Genomic DNA, 18,032 nt, shown 5'->3' on the forward strand with positions numbered 1-18,032 from the left:
CCTCTCCAATGTACAAGGTTGTGAAGGTACAAGACCCTTCACTCCCACCCCTGCCCAAAAGGATCTGAGCCCAGACACTGCCCCTGGGCCCACCCTCTCAGCCTCTGCCCACTGAAGGAGAAGCCATCGAATACACACAGCCATCGGAGAACGGCCCAGTGAACACACGATACCACGGACAGATCTCACAGAAGCGGTGCTGGGAGGAGGGTGTTGGGTTCGTGAGGGCTTATTTGTCAGGTCCATTCACATGAGACAGACTGGCAGATGGAAAGAGAGGTCAGAATGGGGCCCTCGGGTTGGGGGGCATCCTGAGGTGCTGGAAACATTCTCTGTTTTGACCTGGTGGTAGTTACATGGGTATGAGCTGAACTGTGTGTGCCCACAAATGCATAAGCTGAGACCCTAACGCCCCTTGTGGCTCTAAGTGGAGGTGGGACTTCTAAGGATGTAATAAAGGTTAAATGTGGTCATAAGGGTGGGGTCCTGGATGGGATTGGTATCTTTATAAGAGACACCAATGAGTGCACGCGCTCTCTCGCTCACTCTCTCGCTCTCTGCCTCTGTTTCCCAGTGTGTGCACCAGGAATATCACGTGAGGACACAAGGAAATGCCATTTACAAGCCAGGAAGAGTCCTCGTTAGAAACTGGCCCTGCTGACCCTTGAGCTGGGACTTCCAGCCTCTAGAACCGTGAGAAGTAAATGTTTATTATTTAAGTGCCCGAGCAGACAAATACATGTATGTAGGTGCGAAAATTTATCAAGCTGCCTACTTAAGATTAGTGTCTTTAAACCCAGCCGGTGTGGCTCAGTGGTTGAGCATTGACCTATGAACCAGGAGGTCATGGTTTGATTCCTGGTCAGGGCACATGCCCGGGTTGTGGGCTCGATCCCCAGTGTGGGGCATGGAGGAGGCAGCTGATCAATGATTCTCTCTCATCATTGATGTTTCTATCTCTCTCTCCCTCTCCTTTCCTCTCTGAAATTAATAAAATATGTTTTAAAAAAAGATTAGTGTATTTTACCCTCATGGATTATTCCTTTTTCAAGAAAAGGAGTGGGAGCTAAAGAAGAGAAGGGTTGGATTTTTGATAGGGTCTTCTAGTGTATTCCTTATATAAAGAGTCAAATCAAATTATTCCTCACTCCCCACCTGCTCCTCTGCCAGGAATTCCACCACCGTGGACCAGTTTATTGCTCTTCCATGGGCTGCGTCCCTCCCCATCAATGACATAATCCCCCTTATCCCTGTGGGCTGCTGAGACACGGCCACCACAGGCGTGCCAGATGGTTGATGGAGAGTTCTCTTTTCCTCCCAACCTCAGCAATTCCCCCTTCATCGCACCCATGGCCACTCCGGACCCAAACCAAATACATGAAGTCATTCCCATTTCATTCCGTCACTGAGCAAATACACCTCGAGGCCCACAATGTGCAGGGCATGGTGCTAGGATGGCCGCCAGCGTGCAAACCGCAGGCCGTGAGCTGGGCGAGCAATTCCCCGAGAGCGAGCACATGTGTGCCTGATGAGCAATGGAGGTGAAATGAGTCAGGGATAAATGCCACTGGGCTGCGTGAGGAGGAAGAGGGGCTGTGACATCAAGACTCGAGGTGGTCCCTTCTGAGAGGGGGAAATAGAAAGATGCAAAAACCCCATCTAACGGGAATACCTGTGTCATAGAGTGCTATCTGCTGCGTATTTTCAGAGAGAAAAATAACACTAATATTGCTGTGGCAGACCCCACTGGCTGCCCAGGCGACAGCTATTCCTGCTTCTGGTTTGTGCAGGTAGTCCCAGAGGAGGCTTGTGCAGTCAAATGGGGCAATTCCATTGGTCAAAGCCAATTGGAGCGATCTGGTTCCCCCCTTGTCTGCAATTGGTCTAGTGCTAGCCAATGACCTAGGGAGAAAGTGGGCCGGGGTGAGAAAGGCCTAAGGAGAGAGGTCTTTTCTACCATTCTCCTTCCTTCTGCTTGGGCAGATGTGATGCCCAGTGCTTTGCAGCCAGGGGTCCACGAGGAGAGGATAGTACAGCAGGAGGACAAAAGGAGCCTGAGCGCTGGCTGACACTGCTGATCTGTTAAGCTAACCCAGATGCTCCTATATAATAAAAGGCTAATATGCAAATTGTCCCCTCGACCGGGAGTTTGACCAGGAGTTCGACCAGGGGGCGGGGCCAGCCAGCCAACTGCCCGCGGCCCCTCCCCCCAGCCATCCCTGCCCCTGATTGGCACCCCCACTCTGATCAGGGATGGGGCTGGCCTGCCAACCTCCCGAGTCCCCTCCCCCCGGCCCGCTCGGCCCATTAGGCCCCAATTGGGACAGGCCAGCTAGATGACCCCCCCCCCCAGCATGAATTCATGCACCGGGCCTCTAGTGTGAAATAATGAGGAGACGCCGCTGTTGAAGACAGTTTCAGTTGGGTCCTCCGCAGCTGGCGAGAGCATCCCAACCCACAGAACCATGCCGACTTGTTCTTACTTTGGAGAGTAATTGCAGACGAGGTAGACGGCATTCTCCCAGAGGTCTCCCCAGACGTTCATCCTCGGGCAGGTGTGCACCGCGCAGCCGACCCTGTTGGTGGTGGCCCACACTATCTGAAAAGACCACAGCCCCGCGTCAGAACTCAGGGGCAAGGCACACCGGGGCACACAGTCTGGCCTGGATCACAGGGCGCTGGTTAGAGGGTCTGTGGTGAAGGGATGAAGGGCCAGATTCCCCCCAACCCACGGAAGATCTAAAATAAACAAAACCAAAAACTGAAAAACAAACCACACACAAGGAACTGCCCCAGCGTGTTAAAGGGCCATAGAAGCTTCTCATGCTCGGTCTCAGTGCTCGACCTGTGAGCCGATCAGTCCACCAGCTACACTTTGAATAGCATCAAATTGAAGGAAAAGTTAAGGCGATGACAGTGGCGGTTTTCCGACTGGGCAACAACCCTGCAGGGCCCGGTGAGCGACTGGGGACGGTGGGCTGAGGCCAGGCCACCCCTCAGTGTTACCTGTGTGTAGTGGGTGCACATGGCCCCGGAGCACCGCTCTGGGCACCAGGGGTTGCACTCGTGGGGGTAGGGGTAGGTGTAGTCCTTCACCTCGTCATACCAGGACTGCACGTGGAACCCGGGAGAGCGATACCTGCAGGGACACATCAGCTGGTTATGTTCCGGCCACCACACACCCGACAACGGAGACAGCAGCTGGCCACCACCACCCAGGGGTCGACTGGAGGAAGGGCTCCTTCAGGGGCAATAGCCCCCAATCCTGCCCAGCACCTGTTAGAAATGCTTACAACTCAAATCAGCTAGGGGCTGACCTGGCGTCCCCGGAGTGTCCCTCGGGCGGCCCACATGCCGCCTGAGTGTCCAGGAAACCTTTACCTGGCCCCCAAGGAGTCATTTCATAATTATATATGTATTTTCATGTACGTTTGGGAAAATATATGCAGTCCATGAACCCTATATTTTGCTTAAGACAAAACTTGATTTAAGAAATTGGAAGTCAATGTAGAAAAAAATATTGAGTAAATATTTAAACAGGTGCTGTACAGATGGGACACCCCCTGTGGCCGGGAAGGGTCTGGAAGCTGGGAAGCAGCTAGCTACAGGGGGCCAGGCAGATGGCCCCACCGCCTGCCAATGGATGGTCATTGTTGCTCAGCTGCCTTGGGGACCCAGGGACTCAAATGCATGTGGGAAATTCATTGGGGCCAGAGTCTGTAGCATACAGAGCTCTGCAGTCAGTGCACAGACCCTCTTGAAAACTTCCTATTTAGGATTTCTTACTGAGCCTCCTCGGCCACAATAAGGAGGGCCCGGGGTCATCATCGTTGGTGGCCACTGCCCCTCGCTGGGCCCCATCCGCCAGGCCGGCACCGGTTATTTTCTTAGGAAAGAAAATAAACTGGATGCAAATCCCAGGTCGCTGTCGCCAGCGAGTGTAAACAAAGCGGTTTCAATAAAAGAGAAAGGAGGCGCGGGGCCTGGCCATTTCTGAGAGCGCTGCGGTGAGATGGGCAGTTAGAGGTCTTGTAACAATTACTGTCGGAGCCCAGAGCGGGCGGCAGCGGTCAGGGCCGTGGCCGGGGAACGGCCTGCGTTCCTGGAGCGGCCGGGGAAGGAACACAGCCACCGAGCGGCAGAGCGAAGGGACACCCACCACCCGTCGGTCCCCAGAGCCCAGCCAGGTGGGGCCGCGGGGGCCTGTGAATGAGGAGCTCTTTAGGAACGCAAGCTAGTAGCGTTTACCAGAAGGGGAGACCTCGGTGTCCTTGGCCCGCCCAGCCACTCCTCAGCGTTATCCTAATAAAGCAATTCAAACGAGCCAACAACAACAACACAAGCAAGCGAGGAGAATGGGATGGCTAAATTAGGCCTGTCTCCTCGATAGCCCATAGGCAGCCTTTGCGAGATGCTAACCATGACAGCTATGTAGTAGGGAAATTGTTTGGTATTGTAGGAGAAGGGGGAAAAAATGAATTAAAAGCTGTCCTGGCCACAGTTACAACTGCGCAGAAATATGCCGGCCGACAGCCAAAGGCTACACGGGCGCCCAGAGAATGAAAGGAGCTGCAGCAGGCGGCGGGATGATGGATTTCTTCCCCTGCAGACGTCCCGTCCGGTGCCATCGGGGACTGACTTTATGAAAAGCAGAACCCACCCGAGGAGAGAGTGCCCCGTGGATCTGCTTCCAGGAAGTCATGTCTCTCCAGATCCAGCGTGACACCTGCCCAGGTCTGTCCTGAGAGGGAGCTGCCCTCAAGGACAGCGAGCAGTTCATGGCCAAGTTGAACTCCGGAACTCCGGGAGCTGAAAGACGTCTGGGGCAAAGTCAAGCAAAGCCTGACCTGTATTTTGAGGGGAGAGTTCAAGTCCGGTCCGACTTTTCGATGATTAGGACAAAATGAAAGTGGACCCGGGACCCTGGCCTCCCTGGGTCGGATTCAGAGGCCTTGGCACAGCCGCTGGCTGTGGCTCCCTCCGTAAGTCTTAATTGGTCAAAAGACGTTTTCTCCACTTTCTCTGATGAAACCAGCCCCAGCCTGGAGGGGACTTTCAGCCAGGCTGTGCGCCTGCATATGTGGCCCAGTTGACTTTGGGGAAGGCCAGGGAATGACATTCCACTGACCACTGTCAGTGCCTCCCAAGGGCAAGGCGCTGCCAGCCCAGGAGGACTTGGGGGTTCAGCGGTGTGAACGAGCCCCTCCATGGCCGGACAAGGCGGGCAGTGAGGGACGCCTGCCCACGAGGTGGAACCTGGCTGGGCCTTCAAGAGTGAGCAGGGCCCAGACGTGCTGGGGCAGAGGAGACGGTACTGACCCGCCTAAAGGGGCGAACATTCCCATCTTCCCAGCTGCCCAGCCAGCCCCTTCCTGGCCAGCGGCAACTGCCCCGAAAGCCCTTCCGAGGAGATGGGATGGGAAGTCCACGCTCTGGAAACCCCGAGTCCCTCGGCCGGCGTCTGGAGTCAGCAGTCAGGCTCACATCCATGTTGCCAATTACTCGGACGTGTTCCCGGGCACAGCCTCCGTTTCCCCGGCCTCTCGCTCTCCTCGTTATCTCACAAGGGCTACATGTGATAACGGTCAGTTCACCAGGAAGGGGGGCCACGCGGCTCTTACCTGCCCCAGTGGACGGCCAGGTTCTGCCCGATGGCCACCAGCAGACTGGTGGGCCCGTGCTCCCAGATGCACTCGTGGGCCCAGGCCGCCGCCGACCTCGCCAGGTCTTCATCCCAGGTCTGCAGGGGGAGGAGAGATGGCGCCGTCAGAGTCAGGGGTGGGTGTGAGGTCCCACACTGCTGTGACGCCTCCCGCCGAGGCTCCGGGGGAACCCACGGCCAGTTCTGGCCCCGGTCACTGGTTGCGTGCATGTCTCCACTGAGTGTCTCACTCAGCAATGGGAGTGGCAGGTCAGCCAAGGACTCGGAGGAGCCTGATCCACAGCTGCCTCCGAGCTCCTGCTCTACCTCTAACCTGCCGGGGACCCTGGGTAAGTCCCTTCTCTCAGCCTCAGTCTCCTCACCTGTGAAATGGGGATGAATACGTCCCGCAGAGAGATGGTGGTGATGGTTGTACAACAGTGTGAATGTACTTACAGGTGCTGAACTGTACACTTAAAAATGGCTAAGATGGTAAATTCTATGTCATGTACATGTTGCCTTTTTTTTTTTTTCAGTATCAAGAAATGCCTTCAACTTGCCCAGCCCTGCTCCCCTCTGGCATCATGGCCCAACCTAAACCAAGGGGGCTGGGGCAGGGGCCTGGGCCAAAGATTCTGCAGACAGGCTCCGCAGCCGGCCCTGCCTCCCAGCTGGCCCCGGGAGCACACGTGACTCCCCAGGGAAGAACAGAGAACAAAGCAAGCGGGTCATTTCTCTTCTGCGAGGAGCAGATGCCAAGCGGCCCTCAGAGCCCACTGCGAACCAGCTGCTTCAATGCCCCCTCCCAGTCCCTGGGCAGATGCTCCAGCTCACGGGCAGACAGGGCTGTCCCCACTCCGCGTAGCCCCAGCCCCTGGCGCACAGTAGGTGCCCACTGAAAGGCTGTCTGGGCAGAGCCCCCGGGCCGTCCAGGAACAGGAGCTGCTTAAACCAACTGCGAGGCCCCAGGATGGAGTGTGACGAGGCTGTGCTTCCCTCTCCTCCTCCTGTCCTGCTGCCCCTTCCAGCCAAGACCGCCAAGACTCCTCACATCCGGGGCAAGTCCTGCCCTAGGGCAGAGCCCCTGGGACCCGCTTCACACCCCTGACCCCCTCCCTTTGAGCTGCCGTGGACATTCTGGGTACCCTCAGATCCATCCAAGCCCTGAGCTGCTTCTGCCTGGGATCTCTCTCCCATGTCCAAGCAAAGCCTGAATGGGGTGGGGGGTGGAGGGGCGTCAACCCTCCTGGGACCACCCTCAGCCAATGGGGACAGGCCTGTGGATAAACGCACCCACCTCCCACCTTCAGGAGGGCAAGCCGCCTGCTGCTCCCTTCACTCAGCAGATCCTGGCAGATCCCACCCCCACCGGGACCCCCGGAGTGCACTCTGAAATTGGACTTCCTCCCTCCTGTCTCCCGGACTCATGGGTCAGCCCCCACAGACCACCTGCACCAAGTCAGTGACTCGTTCGTCTCCAAGCAGGGGAGAGGTGGACAGTGGGCATGAGGGCAGCTGGCACATGCACAAGACCCCTCTGGGGTGGCCAGCTGAGGCCCTTCCCAGTGTCCAGAGAGGCAGGGCAGAGCCTGGGCGGGTGCCGATCCCACCTGAGGGTCATGGGCTTCTCAGAAGCTCACTATTTATTCTGTGCACGGCTCAAGAGCGATGTGAACCCTGCTTGCCGTTGGTCTGAGTCCATAGCATTTCCTGCAGCTCCGAGGGGAGGGGAGCTGGGAGGGCAAAGATCGAGTTAGGCAAAGAGGACTGGCCAGGCGGGACCTCTGGGGGGTTAAGGCTTTTGACATTCTGGCTGGAGACACGCAGGCCTGATGTCTGGCCCGCAGCAGGACACAGCCTCGAGAACCCAGATCTGCCCCCCTCCATCCTCTCACCCTGGCCTCCCACCCTCCTCTGGGCTCCAGCCATGCTTGCCACACAGTAGGACCTCAGAACACTGTTCCCCAGCCCTGACCAGGAGCTCAGGTGGTTGGAGCATCACTGGTCAGGACACATCTAAGTCGTGGATTCAATCCTGGGTCGGAGCACATATGGGAGGCAACCGATCCATGTTTCTCTCTCACATCTCTCTCTCCCTCTCTCTCAAATCAATAGAAACATATCCTCGGGTGAGGATTAAAAAAAACAACAAACAAATACACAATGTTCCTGTGCAGAGCTGGCAGTCGAGGGTCTGGCTGTGTGGTGAGCTGTTGACAACTGACACTATTGACCAGTGTCCTTTCCACGCAGTGTTACGTGTCTCGACTATCACCCAGAATAAGGCATGCGTAAGCGAATGAATGCATGCGTGGATGAATGCACGCACACTGAAGCTCACTTCCCCAGCTCACGCCAGCCCTCACGGACCTCCTCCAGTCCCCACCGCCCCCCCTGGCCCCACCTCCCACTCAGCCTGTGCTTCCCCAGATGAGCACTTGCCCTCCAACTAGTCCGTGTCCCTCCGAAGGAAGGCGTAGGTGGGCATTCTTTACCCCTCAAAGGGACGGCTCGAGGAAGGGAAGAATAGGGCAGTGAGATTAGGAGAAGGGGAAGAATAGGGCAGTGAGATGCATTGATGAGAGCATTTGTGTCAGGTGAACCTGGGTATGACACCAGGCTCTGCCCTGCTGGCTGTGTGACTTTGGGCAAGTGGCTTCACCTCTCTGTGCCTTTGTGTCCCTGCCTCTAAATGGGATGGTAGTACCTGCTGGAATAGGGTGTGGGGGCGGCTGACTGAGAGCGGGCATCAAGCCTCGGGTGGGATGCAATGTGGCCTCAGTACTCAGTGCCACCTTTAACTTCCTCCAGCACCTACTGTGTGACGAGCAGTGCTGGACCCTGGTCCTCTGGAGCTGCCATCATCTGAGCACCTGCCACTTGCCAGAGCATTAGCACCATTTTCATTTTTAATTGTCACAACAGCCCTTGAGGTCTGTTTTATTTTTCCACTATTGCAGACAAATTAAAGCTGGAGGCTACGGGAAGTTAATTTACTTGTCTAAGATCACACAGCCAGGAAGTTGGAACTTTAACAACCCAGCCTTATCTGGCTTCCGAGGGGTGTCATCCTATCTGCATGCTGTCACCAAGTGCTGGTCCCCCTCTACTCAATGAATAACAGTTCCTAAAATAATAATAGCAAAAGTACAGTAAACATTTATTTAGTACTTATCATGCATTGCCTCGTTGACTCCTCCAAACAACCCTACGAGAAAGATACTTTTATTGTCACCATTGTGCCGTGAGGAGAGATAAACACAGAGAGGCCAAGTAGCCTGCCCAAAGTCACACAGCGGGCACGTGGCAGCTGCCTAAACCCAGGCAGGCTGGCTTCAGACCTGTTCACTCATAAATCCTCAAAACATGTATCTTAACCCTTTGGAATGTCAACACTCACCCTTCAGTGCTAAGGCTATTTCAAAGGCCTGTGGCTTGAAGCCTCAGCAGGCAGGGCTGAGCAGGAAGCTACGTGTTCAAGACACTTTCTCAATCAGTGCTGCCTGTTCGGGTGGAAACAGGAGCAGATGGGCAGCACCGGGCCTTAGATGCCGGGTGGAGGAGCTGAGCCTTGACTGCCTTCCCTCCCAGATGGCCCCTGCACAAGGCGTTCCCAACCACCCCCCGAAGGCTCAGTTTCCCTGACAGGTAGGCTACTGAGACCTACGGACCCAGATCCCAACTCCAATCCTGAACTATCACGACGTTGACAAAGAGGAAAGGTGGCAGGCTCGCTACAGGCGGTCCAGGAGGCCTGGCCTTGCCTGCTGCCTGTCTCAGCTCCTTCTCTCGCCTCCAGTCTTCCATACGCCCACTAGACAAGCTCAGTGCCGGCAGGAAAAGACCAGCAGAAACCCAGCTTGTGCCAACAGAGGTGGGAGGCAGCCAGGACCCAAGGGCTTAGGGCTCCGCAAGCTTCAGGCTGAGGGAAATACCGCCCCCTGTAGGCACCACTCGGGGCCTTGGGGTGGGAAGAGCACTGGGTGACCTGTCCAGAGAGAGGTGCGGCGTGTCCTTCCCCCAGGGGGACCAAGGTCAAACCCACAGGTCGAGGAAAGGGTGGGGAGGAGTCTGTTTCCAAAGCCCCAAAGAAATCTACCCTAACTTCCTACAGCTTTGACCTTAAGAAAGTCTGCACACGCTGCCCCATGCGTTTTGAAAGGGTGCCCGTTCTTCCTCCTAAAATTAGCACAGCCCCTTTGGAATAAATGCCTGGATGATTTTCCTCAGGGAAAAAAGGAATGTTTCATAACGAATTCCCGAAGCCTTGCTCGCAGGACTCTGCCCGGACGGGTGACCCGTTCGTCTGCCCTACGCTGGTCATGGGCCACCTCGTGTGGGTTCATACAGGGACAGTGAGGGGCTCACAGGCGCACAGGCGCACGGGTCCCCGACAGGAGCACTACCAGGTCAGGGCACAAGGCAACATGAAAGCAACCGCTGAGTCCAGGGGAAGAGGGTGTGGCAGAGGGTGGGGCCGCAGAGGAGTCAGGCAGGGAAAGTGATGACGGCAAAGTGTTCTCGGGGAGGGAGGGGCGGCGGTCCCCACCAGCATCCTCGGAGGACGCCCGGAAGACCTCTCTGGCCACAGGGGAGGGAGGGGAACAAGTCATCCAGGCAGACAGGGCTCCCGAGAGAAGCCTGGGATGCCAAGCAGGAAGCATTGGGGCTCCGTCCTGGGCACAGGGGGCCCTAGAGGCTCCTGAGCAGGAGAAAAGTGAAGATTTAGGAAGCGTAACATGAGGGCAGGACTCAGAACGAGCCAGATGAGGACAAGGCGGGCAGTGAACGCCCCAGGGCTGAGGCTGTCCCCCTAATCGAGGCGAGACAGGAGCAGGACGGGAAGATGGGGTGGGAAGCGCATTGGATACAGAGTGGTGGCTGAGAGCACAAGTCCTGGAGTCAGCTGGACTCGGGTTCGAATCTGGCTCTGTCACTGCCAGCTGTGTGACCTTGAGCCTCGGTTTCCTAATCTATTAAATGGGCAAAATAACCGCACCCATTTCCCAGGGCCGGGGAATGGGAGATGGTACCGACAGAATGGAAACAGGTGAGTGAAGGCACGGGGGAGAGGGGAAGAGATGTGGACCTGGGAGAGCGGGCTGCCCCTTCTGCTCCTACGTGTGGGGTTTCTCCAGATTCAGAGGGTTCCCCCACACTGTCCCTTCTCTCCCTTCTCCTTCCCAAAAGACACCTTATCTCACAGACTCGGCCACACCCCTCAGACAGAGAAGATGCCGGAGGAAGACCAAGCTACCACGGTAACCACAGTACACACAGCCCAGGTGTGAGGTCTGCGTTCAGTTGTCACAGGAACCATGGCAGCACAGGATGCTCACAGTGGAAACTGAGGCTCAGGCTGGCTGGTGTCCAGGCCACACAGCTAGGAGGTGGCAGCCCAGCCCCGAGGCCCTCCCACTCCACCTTCCAGGAGCCTCAGGGCAGCACGTGGGCTGAGCTCAGGGAGGTGGCAGAGGAGCTGGCAACGAGGCGGCCTCTGCTCACGGGTGCTGCTTGGCGGGGCATCAAGAATAGGCAGGGGACCCTCTGCTGCCCGGGACCCCACGCCTGCCCCACCACAGTGACTGGGGACAAAGCAGAGGCTCCCGGCCGGGCGTGCAGACTCACCATGTGCTCCATGTTGGAGGCCGGGGGGTGCACCTGGCCCCGCAGCTTGTTGTGCAGCATGAGGATCTCTTCCTGGTCCGACCTGGGGATGGCCCTGCGGGCCCGCGAGTGGGGCTCGTCCTGCCGGTACTTGCTGAGCAGCTTCTCCAGGCGCGTGACGTTGGGCAGGAAAAAGCCTTGGGCTCCGCAGACCAGCAGCACCAGCCCCAAGGGGACGAGGCCGTTCAGGACGTGGCTCATGGCTCCTCTCCTGCAGCCGGAACTGGGGCGGCGGGGCGGCCTGGGCTCCTGGGGCAGAGCTGGGTGCTCGAGCTCTGAAAGGAAGCAGAGGGCAGCGGGAGACGGTCGGTCAGTACTAAACCAGCTAAGGCAGGGGTCCTCAAACTACGGCCCGCGGGCCACATGCAAATACAAATATTGTATTTGTTCCCATTTTGTTTTTTTACTTCAAAATAAGATATGTGCAGTGTGCATAGGAATTTGTTCATAGTTTTTTTTTAAACTATAGTCCGGCCCTCCAACGGTCTGAGGGACAGTGAACTGGCTCCCTGTTTAAAAAGTTTGAGGACCCCTGAGCTAAGGTGTTGGTTTGAGCAGTGACTGGAGTAGACAGTATTCGCCCCACTTTGCAGATGTGGAAACTGAGGCTCACAAAAGCTAAATAACCCAAGTCCCACCGACAGGAGATGGCGGAGCTGGGATTCGAGTGGAGGATGTCCAGCAAGGCCAGCTGCCCGGACTCCACATAGGACATCCTGGCACAACCTCTCCTGGACCCAAGTTCTCCTGTCCCATCTTTTCGCATTGCGAGTCAGCGATTCCACTCATTCAGGACTCAGGTGGGTCTGTGACTGGATTGAGTTCTGTCTCCCGCTCCCAGTGGAGACTGAGAAGGTCATTCACATCCCAAGGGAGTTGCCCTGAACCAATGCTCCTGGTCCCCGTGCAGCTCCTGGTCCCCGTGCAGTAGGACTCGGTTTGCCAAATGTGGTGAACAGGCGCCCCCAGACCCCGCCTTGCTGAGGCTCCTCCTATCACGGCCTTTCCATTGGCACCACCCACACCGTCGCCAACACTCCAACATGTCACCCAGCCCCAGCCAGGGCCCAGCTGCCTGCTCTGTGGAGCAGCAAGTCACCTGTCAACGTGATCCTCAGAGGAAGTGACAGAGGAAAGAGGGAGGACCTCCAAGGGGGGGGCGGCTGTGTACCCCACTCTCACCCCCGACCCTGCCTGGCAAACCTGCTCAACAGCCAAGCACATGGTCTACTCCAGACACGGCCAGGCGTTACCCTTTCGGCTGCTAGGTCAATGATTCACACGGGTAATCAGTACCCGACGCAACGTCAGGATGGTAACCAACTGTAGGTTGACAAAACCAACAGCAACGCGAGGGGACAGAAGAGGGTGGGCGGGGACTCCCCAGCCTTCGCAGCACCTTATCAGAGCTGCACTTCCCAAAGCGCGTTCCCGGAACCCTAACTCTGACACGTGTCAGGGCTGCGGGGCTGCGGGGTCACATCGCCCCTGTCAGGGAGCCACAGTGCCGACTGCAGGAAAGAACGCTCTCTCACTTTTACTACCCATCCAGGGTCTTGGTCCTTCTTTGCCTCTGGGCTACAAGTCCTTTCCCAGCGAATCCTTCCTAACCTTTCTTCCCTGGCACTCGTCATGGGAAGAGCTGTCTTAGTCTTCGAATACACCTACTAGCTTTAAAACCCCAGGTCCAGTTTCATTAGGTGAATTTCCTCTGTGCCTTTTGCTCTTTCTAAAAACTCCTCCTGAGCATCTACATGGACCGGTCGCTTCATTCACATCGTTTCCAATCCCAGGACAACCCATCAGGTCGTCTGTCCTCACTCCCGTTTTACAGGTGAGGAAGCTGAGGCCTCGGGCGGTGACACAACGAGCCCAGGGCTGCTGCCCCGGTACGTGCAGATGCTGAGACTTGCAGATGCACACGCCAGGTGGGGTGACTCTGGGGGTCCAGGATGTTCGCTCATGCTACCCTGGCTCCTCTCTCCCTGGAGGCCAGAGGTCTCCCCGCCACTAAAGGGACACAAACCGTGACCCTCCTCCTGGCTGTCGCCTGGTCCGAAAGACAAGGCAGGGCTTGAGTGAGTGTGTTCATCTACGTCTCTCTCTACCTCTGCTTTCTCCCCGGGGAGAGCCGTCAGTCACCTGGTGACCTTCATTGAGCACCTGTTTTGTGCTAGACCCTGGGGCATGAAGATGAAGAGGACACTGTCCCTGGCCTCAAGGGGCTCCCAGTCCAGCTGGGGAGATAGCCGCGGAAAGCCACAGCCCCCATCGGTGGGACAGGCTGACTGAGGACGTCACAGGGAGCGGGAGGGCGAGGCTCCTGGGTGGGGAGGCTGACGCTGTGCCTCGGTGCTGACCCACTTGGAACCTGAGAGGCTTGATCCTCTCAATGAGGCTCATTAGCGACAACCAGGTGCTCAGCAGTCGTGCTGGCTGGGACCAAAAGATGGCAGCCAGAGGAGGACACCCTCAGGGGCAAGACACAGAGCGGGCAGGGAGGGGAGGAGCCGAGCCTGGAGCTTGGACAGTAGAACCGGGAATCCCAGGAGGCAGAGCAGAGGCCAGTTGCTCTGGGAAAGAGGCAGTTCTCATCGCGGACCCTGGAAACTCTCCAGGGTCCTGACGGAGCCCGAGCTTCAGATAAAAATAACTGCCATCCAGAGGGGAGGCCTGGCTCTCTCTGGCATGAGCCACATGTGGCCCCCCTCCTGCGGAGTTCCCTCTGGGGCAGAGCCCGGGAACCGCGGGAAGGACTTCTGCGCGCTCACGCGCCCCACTGGGACTCAGCCCGTAATGCAGAGCCCCTCGGGGTCCCTGATGTCTCTCCCAGGTTAGTCACCCCACCAAATAAGAGCATTTCCCAGCGGCAGAAGGCCAGGCCGAAGGCGATGCCAAAACACACTGACGCTGGACCAAGGCTTGAGACGAAGGGACAGTGAGGACTGACATCACGACGCGTCCACTCTGGCGTCACAACAGCACTCATTTGCTTTACTCTACGCTAAAGAGATGGAGGGGCGGGGCACGCAAAGACAGGAAACAGAAACTGCTTATATAACTCTCCTGTGGCTCACAGACTACACCCTGGGTTTGGTTTAAACTGCCGATGGGCACAACTCAAACAGCTAACAGTGGGGCCAATCAGTAAATAAATCGTGGAGTGGCCATGGGTAGAACAGTATACAGCAGGTAAAAGGAATGAGCTAGAGCTATGTGAGTGTCAGCATTAAATAAAACTCAAAATCATGCTGGGCTAAAAAAAAAAGCAAGTTGTAGGATATCATGCTCATTTATGTAAATTTTAAAACATAAACCATACTTTGTATATTTTTGGATATACATGGGCATGTACACACAAATATCTATATGTATATATTATATACACATACCTGTATGTTTGTATTGTGTACATGTATGTGCATGGATGTGTGTGTGTTTGTATGATAAAACCAGGACTGAATCAGAAAAAGTTCATGGTGGCGGTGGACTCCAGGGTAAGATGGAACTGGGAAGGAGAATGTGAGGGACTTCATCTTTACCTTTAATATGTTATTTCTACTTTAAAATCTCAAATGAATATGGAAGTGAGCACCGCTGCTCCCTTGAGGTGGACAGGCTGAGTCGGCAGGAACTGCGAAGCTGTAAGCAAAGCAGGCGTCCTCCACGGCCGGGCCTGCGTGGTGAACGCGCCCTGTGGACTTGTCTACTTTAAAACACAGCAAAACGCTGGCACGTGAAAGGGCAATGAAACCACTGAGGGTCCCACATGCGTCCTTCTGGCATGTTCCCCTGCACAAGAGCAACCTTATTCCGAAAGAGTCAACAAGCCACCTTCCCTCGAAGGTTCCAACGAGAACTGATAAAGCCTCAGGTGGGGTTTTAGAGTTGGGAGAACCAGGGAGTTTCCTGGGACGTTCCCAGTGGAAGAAAGCAAAAGTGAAACGATTTCTTCAAGCCTTCTCCTCTCTGCGCCAGTCGCTGGCCTGGGAAAGCCAGACTTGCCCTGGGTCCCACCATCCGTGGCACCATGCTGGGCGGCGTGTCCAGTATACTTACTGTTGGGCTGGAAAGAGGTTTGGCCTGACTGAGGCTCAGGGTGCCTGGGGGTCCATGTTGGAGAGGGGCAAAGCCTGGATCTCGATGCCCCTGCTAAATTTGGGCAGCAGGGGAACACTGATGACTTAAGCAATAGGAGGGCTGGCGTCTCCCCCCTGTCTGTCTGCAGGCCCAGAGCCCAGCATGGTGCTGGCACAGAGGAGCGAGCACACGGTTCTGGGCTGGGTTGTGTCTCTCATAACTTCCTATGTGGAAGCCCCAACCCCCAGCAACTCCGAGTGTGACTGTATTTGGAGATCGGGCCTTTAAAGGTGCGGTGAAGTTAAATGAGGTCATCAGGGTGGGCCCTGATCCAATACAACTGGTGTCCTTATAAGAAGAGGAGGTTAGGACACAGACACACACAGAGGGAAGGCCGTGTGAGAGCACAGGCAGAAGATGGCCAGGGAGAGAGGTCCAGGAGGAACAGCCTTTGACACCTTGATCTCGGACTTGCAGACTCTAGAACTGTGAGAAAATAGAAGTCTGTTCTTTAACTCCCAGTCGGAGTCCTTGGTTACAGCAGCCCCACCAAACTGATCTGAGCATCAGACAAATGGATGAACAGGTTCATGTTCCAAATACCCTGCGGGGCTCTCTATGGAAGGAGGCACGGCGGGAACACAGAGGCAAATGAGGGGCAAGGCAAGGGCCCGGCTGGAACCTGCAGTGACAGTCAGCCCACTTCACCGGCAACGCCAGCACCTTGGCCTGTTCTGACCATTCAGCTTCCGCTGCCCAAACAGCTCAATCAGAACTTCGGGCCAAGCATTTCAGTCCCTTTTCCATTTACAATTTTTTTAATAAAAAGCTTTTTACAAATGAGACGTACACATTGTCCAAGGCTGCCTGGAGCTTTCCAATGACAAGTACACGCTCCCCCCAGGGAGGCTGGCAGGGGGCTTAAGAGGGAGACCTACTATGTGCCAATTGCTGCATTTCTCAATTCGCCTCCCAATGTCCCAGAGGTTTGGTTCCATTATCCCATTTTAGAGATGAGGAGACTGAGGCCTCCGGTGTTTAAGGAATCCATCCGAGGTCATACACCTACCCAGCGGAAAACCTGGGTTGGAACGAAGCTCCATCTGACCTCAAAACCCTTTCTTACTGCAACTCTGTGGATTTCCTGTCACCACCCAGGCAGGGGCGGGGGCCACCAACCCTATCTTCCTCTGCAATCCTCTTCGCCCTCCTCTGCCTCCTGGGCAAACCACTGGGCTCAGTGGAGCTGAGGCAGTGGGCCCTGGGGCAGATGGTGGCTCTGTTGATGAGAAGGCACCAATGTGTTACCCCCAGGGGACTGAAACCTTCAGTCATGGTGACATTTCACCAAAACATGCCCCTCTTATTGGGCTTGAAACCCTGCCAACCTCCATCTGCTGACCGGCCTCTGACTCAAATGTGGCCAGCTGACCTCTGACCCCAGGCATTGATGCGTACTCTCTGTAGAGCGCTTTCCACCTGCTGAGGTCCCAGCTGTTGTCCTAACTTCCTGGAGGAGCTCGAACTCTGGTACCCGGACAGCACCACCCACACTCTTCTGCGCCTCCAACTCTCCTAGGGTTGCCGAAGTGGCGTGGGGGGCAGGCCCCTCTGAAGGCATTTTCTAGAGAAACCCCCTTCAGCGTTTTGACACCCCTGGCCTCATGCCACCCTGGAAACATCTGCCGTGGACGGCTCCAAGACACGGCAGAAATGCTCTCTGGAAATGCTCTCTTGTTCTTTTTCGCCAAAGTTGCAAAAGCCAGCCCGGCAGGTGTGCGGGCATGATTAAGCAGCCCACAGATATGATAAGGACACCGCGGTCTCATGGGAACATCCCAGACATCAGGCCACCGAGAGGGGGGGCGGGACCAACAAGGCTTCCAAACCCCGGGGTCGGCAGGGAGACCCAAGCCTGGTGACTGAGGTCACAGGAGGCAGATCCCTGCAGCACGGCCCGGAGCGCTCAAGGGCTTTGATCTCTGCTGCTTTCAACCCCGTTTACAGAAAACACAACTCAGGCCAGGAGACACTGCCCGGTGTTTGGGAGGTGGTGCAGCTAGTGGAACCAAGACTCAAATGGAGCTTCCTGAAAGCTTGGGGAGCTTCCCACAGCGCGACGCCCCGCCCGCCTGGCCAAGGCTCCATGGGCGCGTAGGGGTCAGCAGAGCTGCGTGTGCCCAGTCTAGGAAAGGGTCTCCTTGAGGGTTACCTCCTGGGTGATGCCACCACCATATTCAACCCTCAGAAGCGAGGAAAGGAACACGGTTTAAGTTCGATGTGTCATCTTGCCCGGCAGCCTTTGCCTGTGTTTAGGAAAGTCTGCCAGAAAGATGAATCTTAGGACCGAGTCTGTCAGCCCTCAGCTCCGAGGCTGTGCCAAGCTCTCTGCTTTCGCACATGCTGTTCCCACAGCTCATCCTGTGACCCCAACAGGCCCTCCCCGCCAGCCCGGGCGAGGCAGATTAATTCCTGCTCCGCACCTCAGACTCAGCTCCGGGGTCACCGCTTAATCACGCCTGCAGACCTGTTGGCTCATTCACAGCTGAATCACCAATGCCTGCCAAGCTGGTGTTCAATAAATATTTATGGAATGAATGTGTGGCTCTCCTCCTCCTCCCGAGATCAGAAGAGCCGCATAGCT

At 56.2% G+C, this 18,032-nt stretch overlaps 1 protein-coding gene across 1 annotated transcript in view; it reads right to left on the reverse strand.

The window, feature by feature from the left end:
- CRISPLD2 (cysteine rich secretory protein LCCL domain containing 2) overlaps window positions 1-18,032 on the reverse strand; it is a 65,534-nt gene that overhangs the window by 37,198 nt on the left and 10,304 nt on the right. Inside the window, exons 2-5 of the mRNA XM_006087017.3 lie at window positions 11,270-11,583; window positions 5,622-5,740; window positions 3,007-3,139; window positions 2,484-2,599 (exon numbers count right to left, since the gene is read on the reverse strand). Of these exons, the coding sequence (XP_006087079.1) occupies window positions 2,484-2,599; window positions 3,007-3,139; window positions 5,622-5,740; window positions 11,270-11,509 (608 nt within the window). The 5' untranslated portion in view covers window positions 11,510-11,583. The remainder of the gene's footprint in view (window positions 1-2,483; window positions 2,600-3,006; window positions 3,140-5,621; window positions 5,741-11,269; window positions 11,584-18,032) is intronic.

Source organism: Myotis lucifugus, unplaced genomic scaffold (assembly GCF_000147115.1).
Source record: "Myotis lucifugus unplaced genomic scaffold, Myoluc2.0 scaffold_35, whole genome shotgun sequence".
NCBI classification, from domain to species: Eukaryota; Metazoa; Chordata; class Mammalia; order Chiroptera; family Vespertilionidae; genus Myotis; species Myotis lucifugus.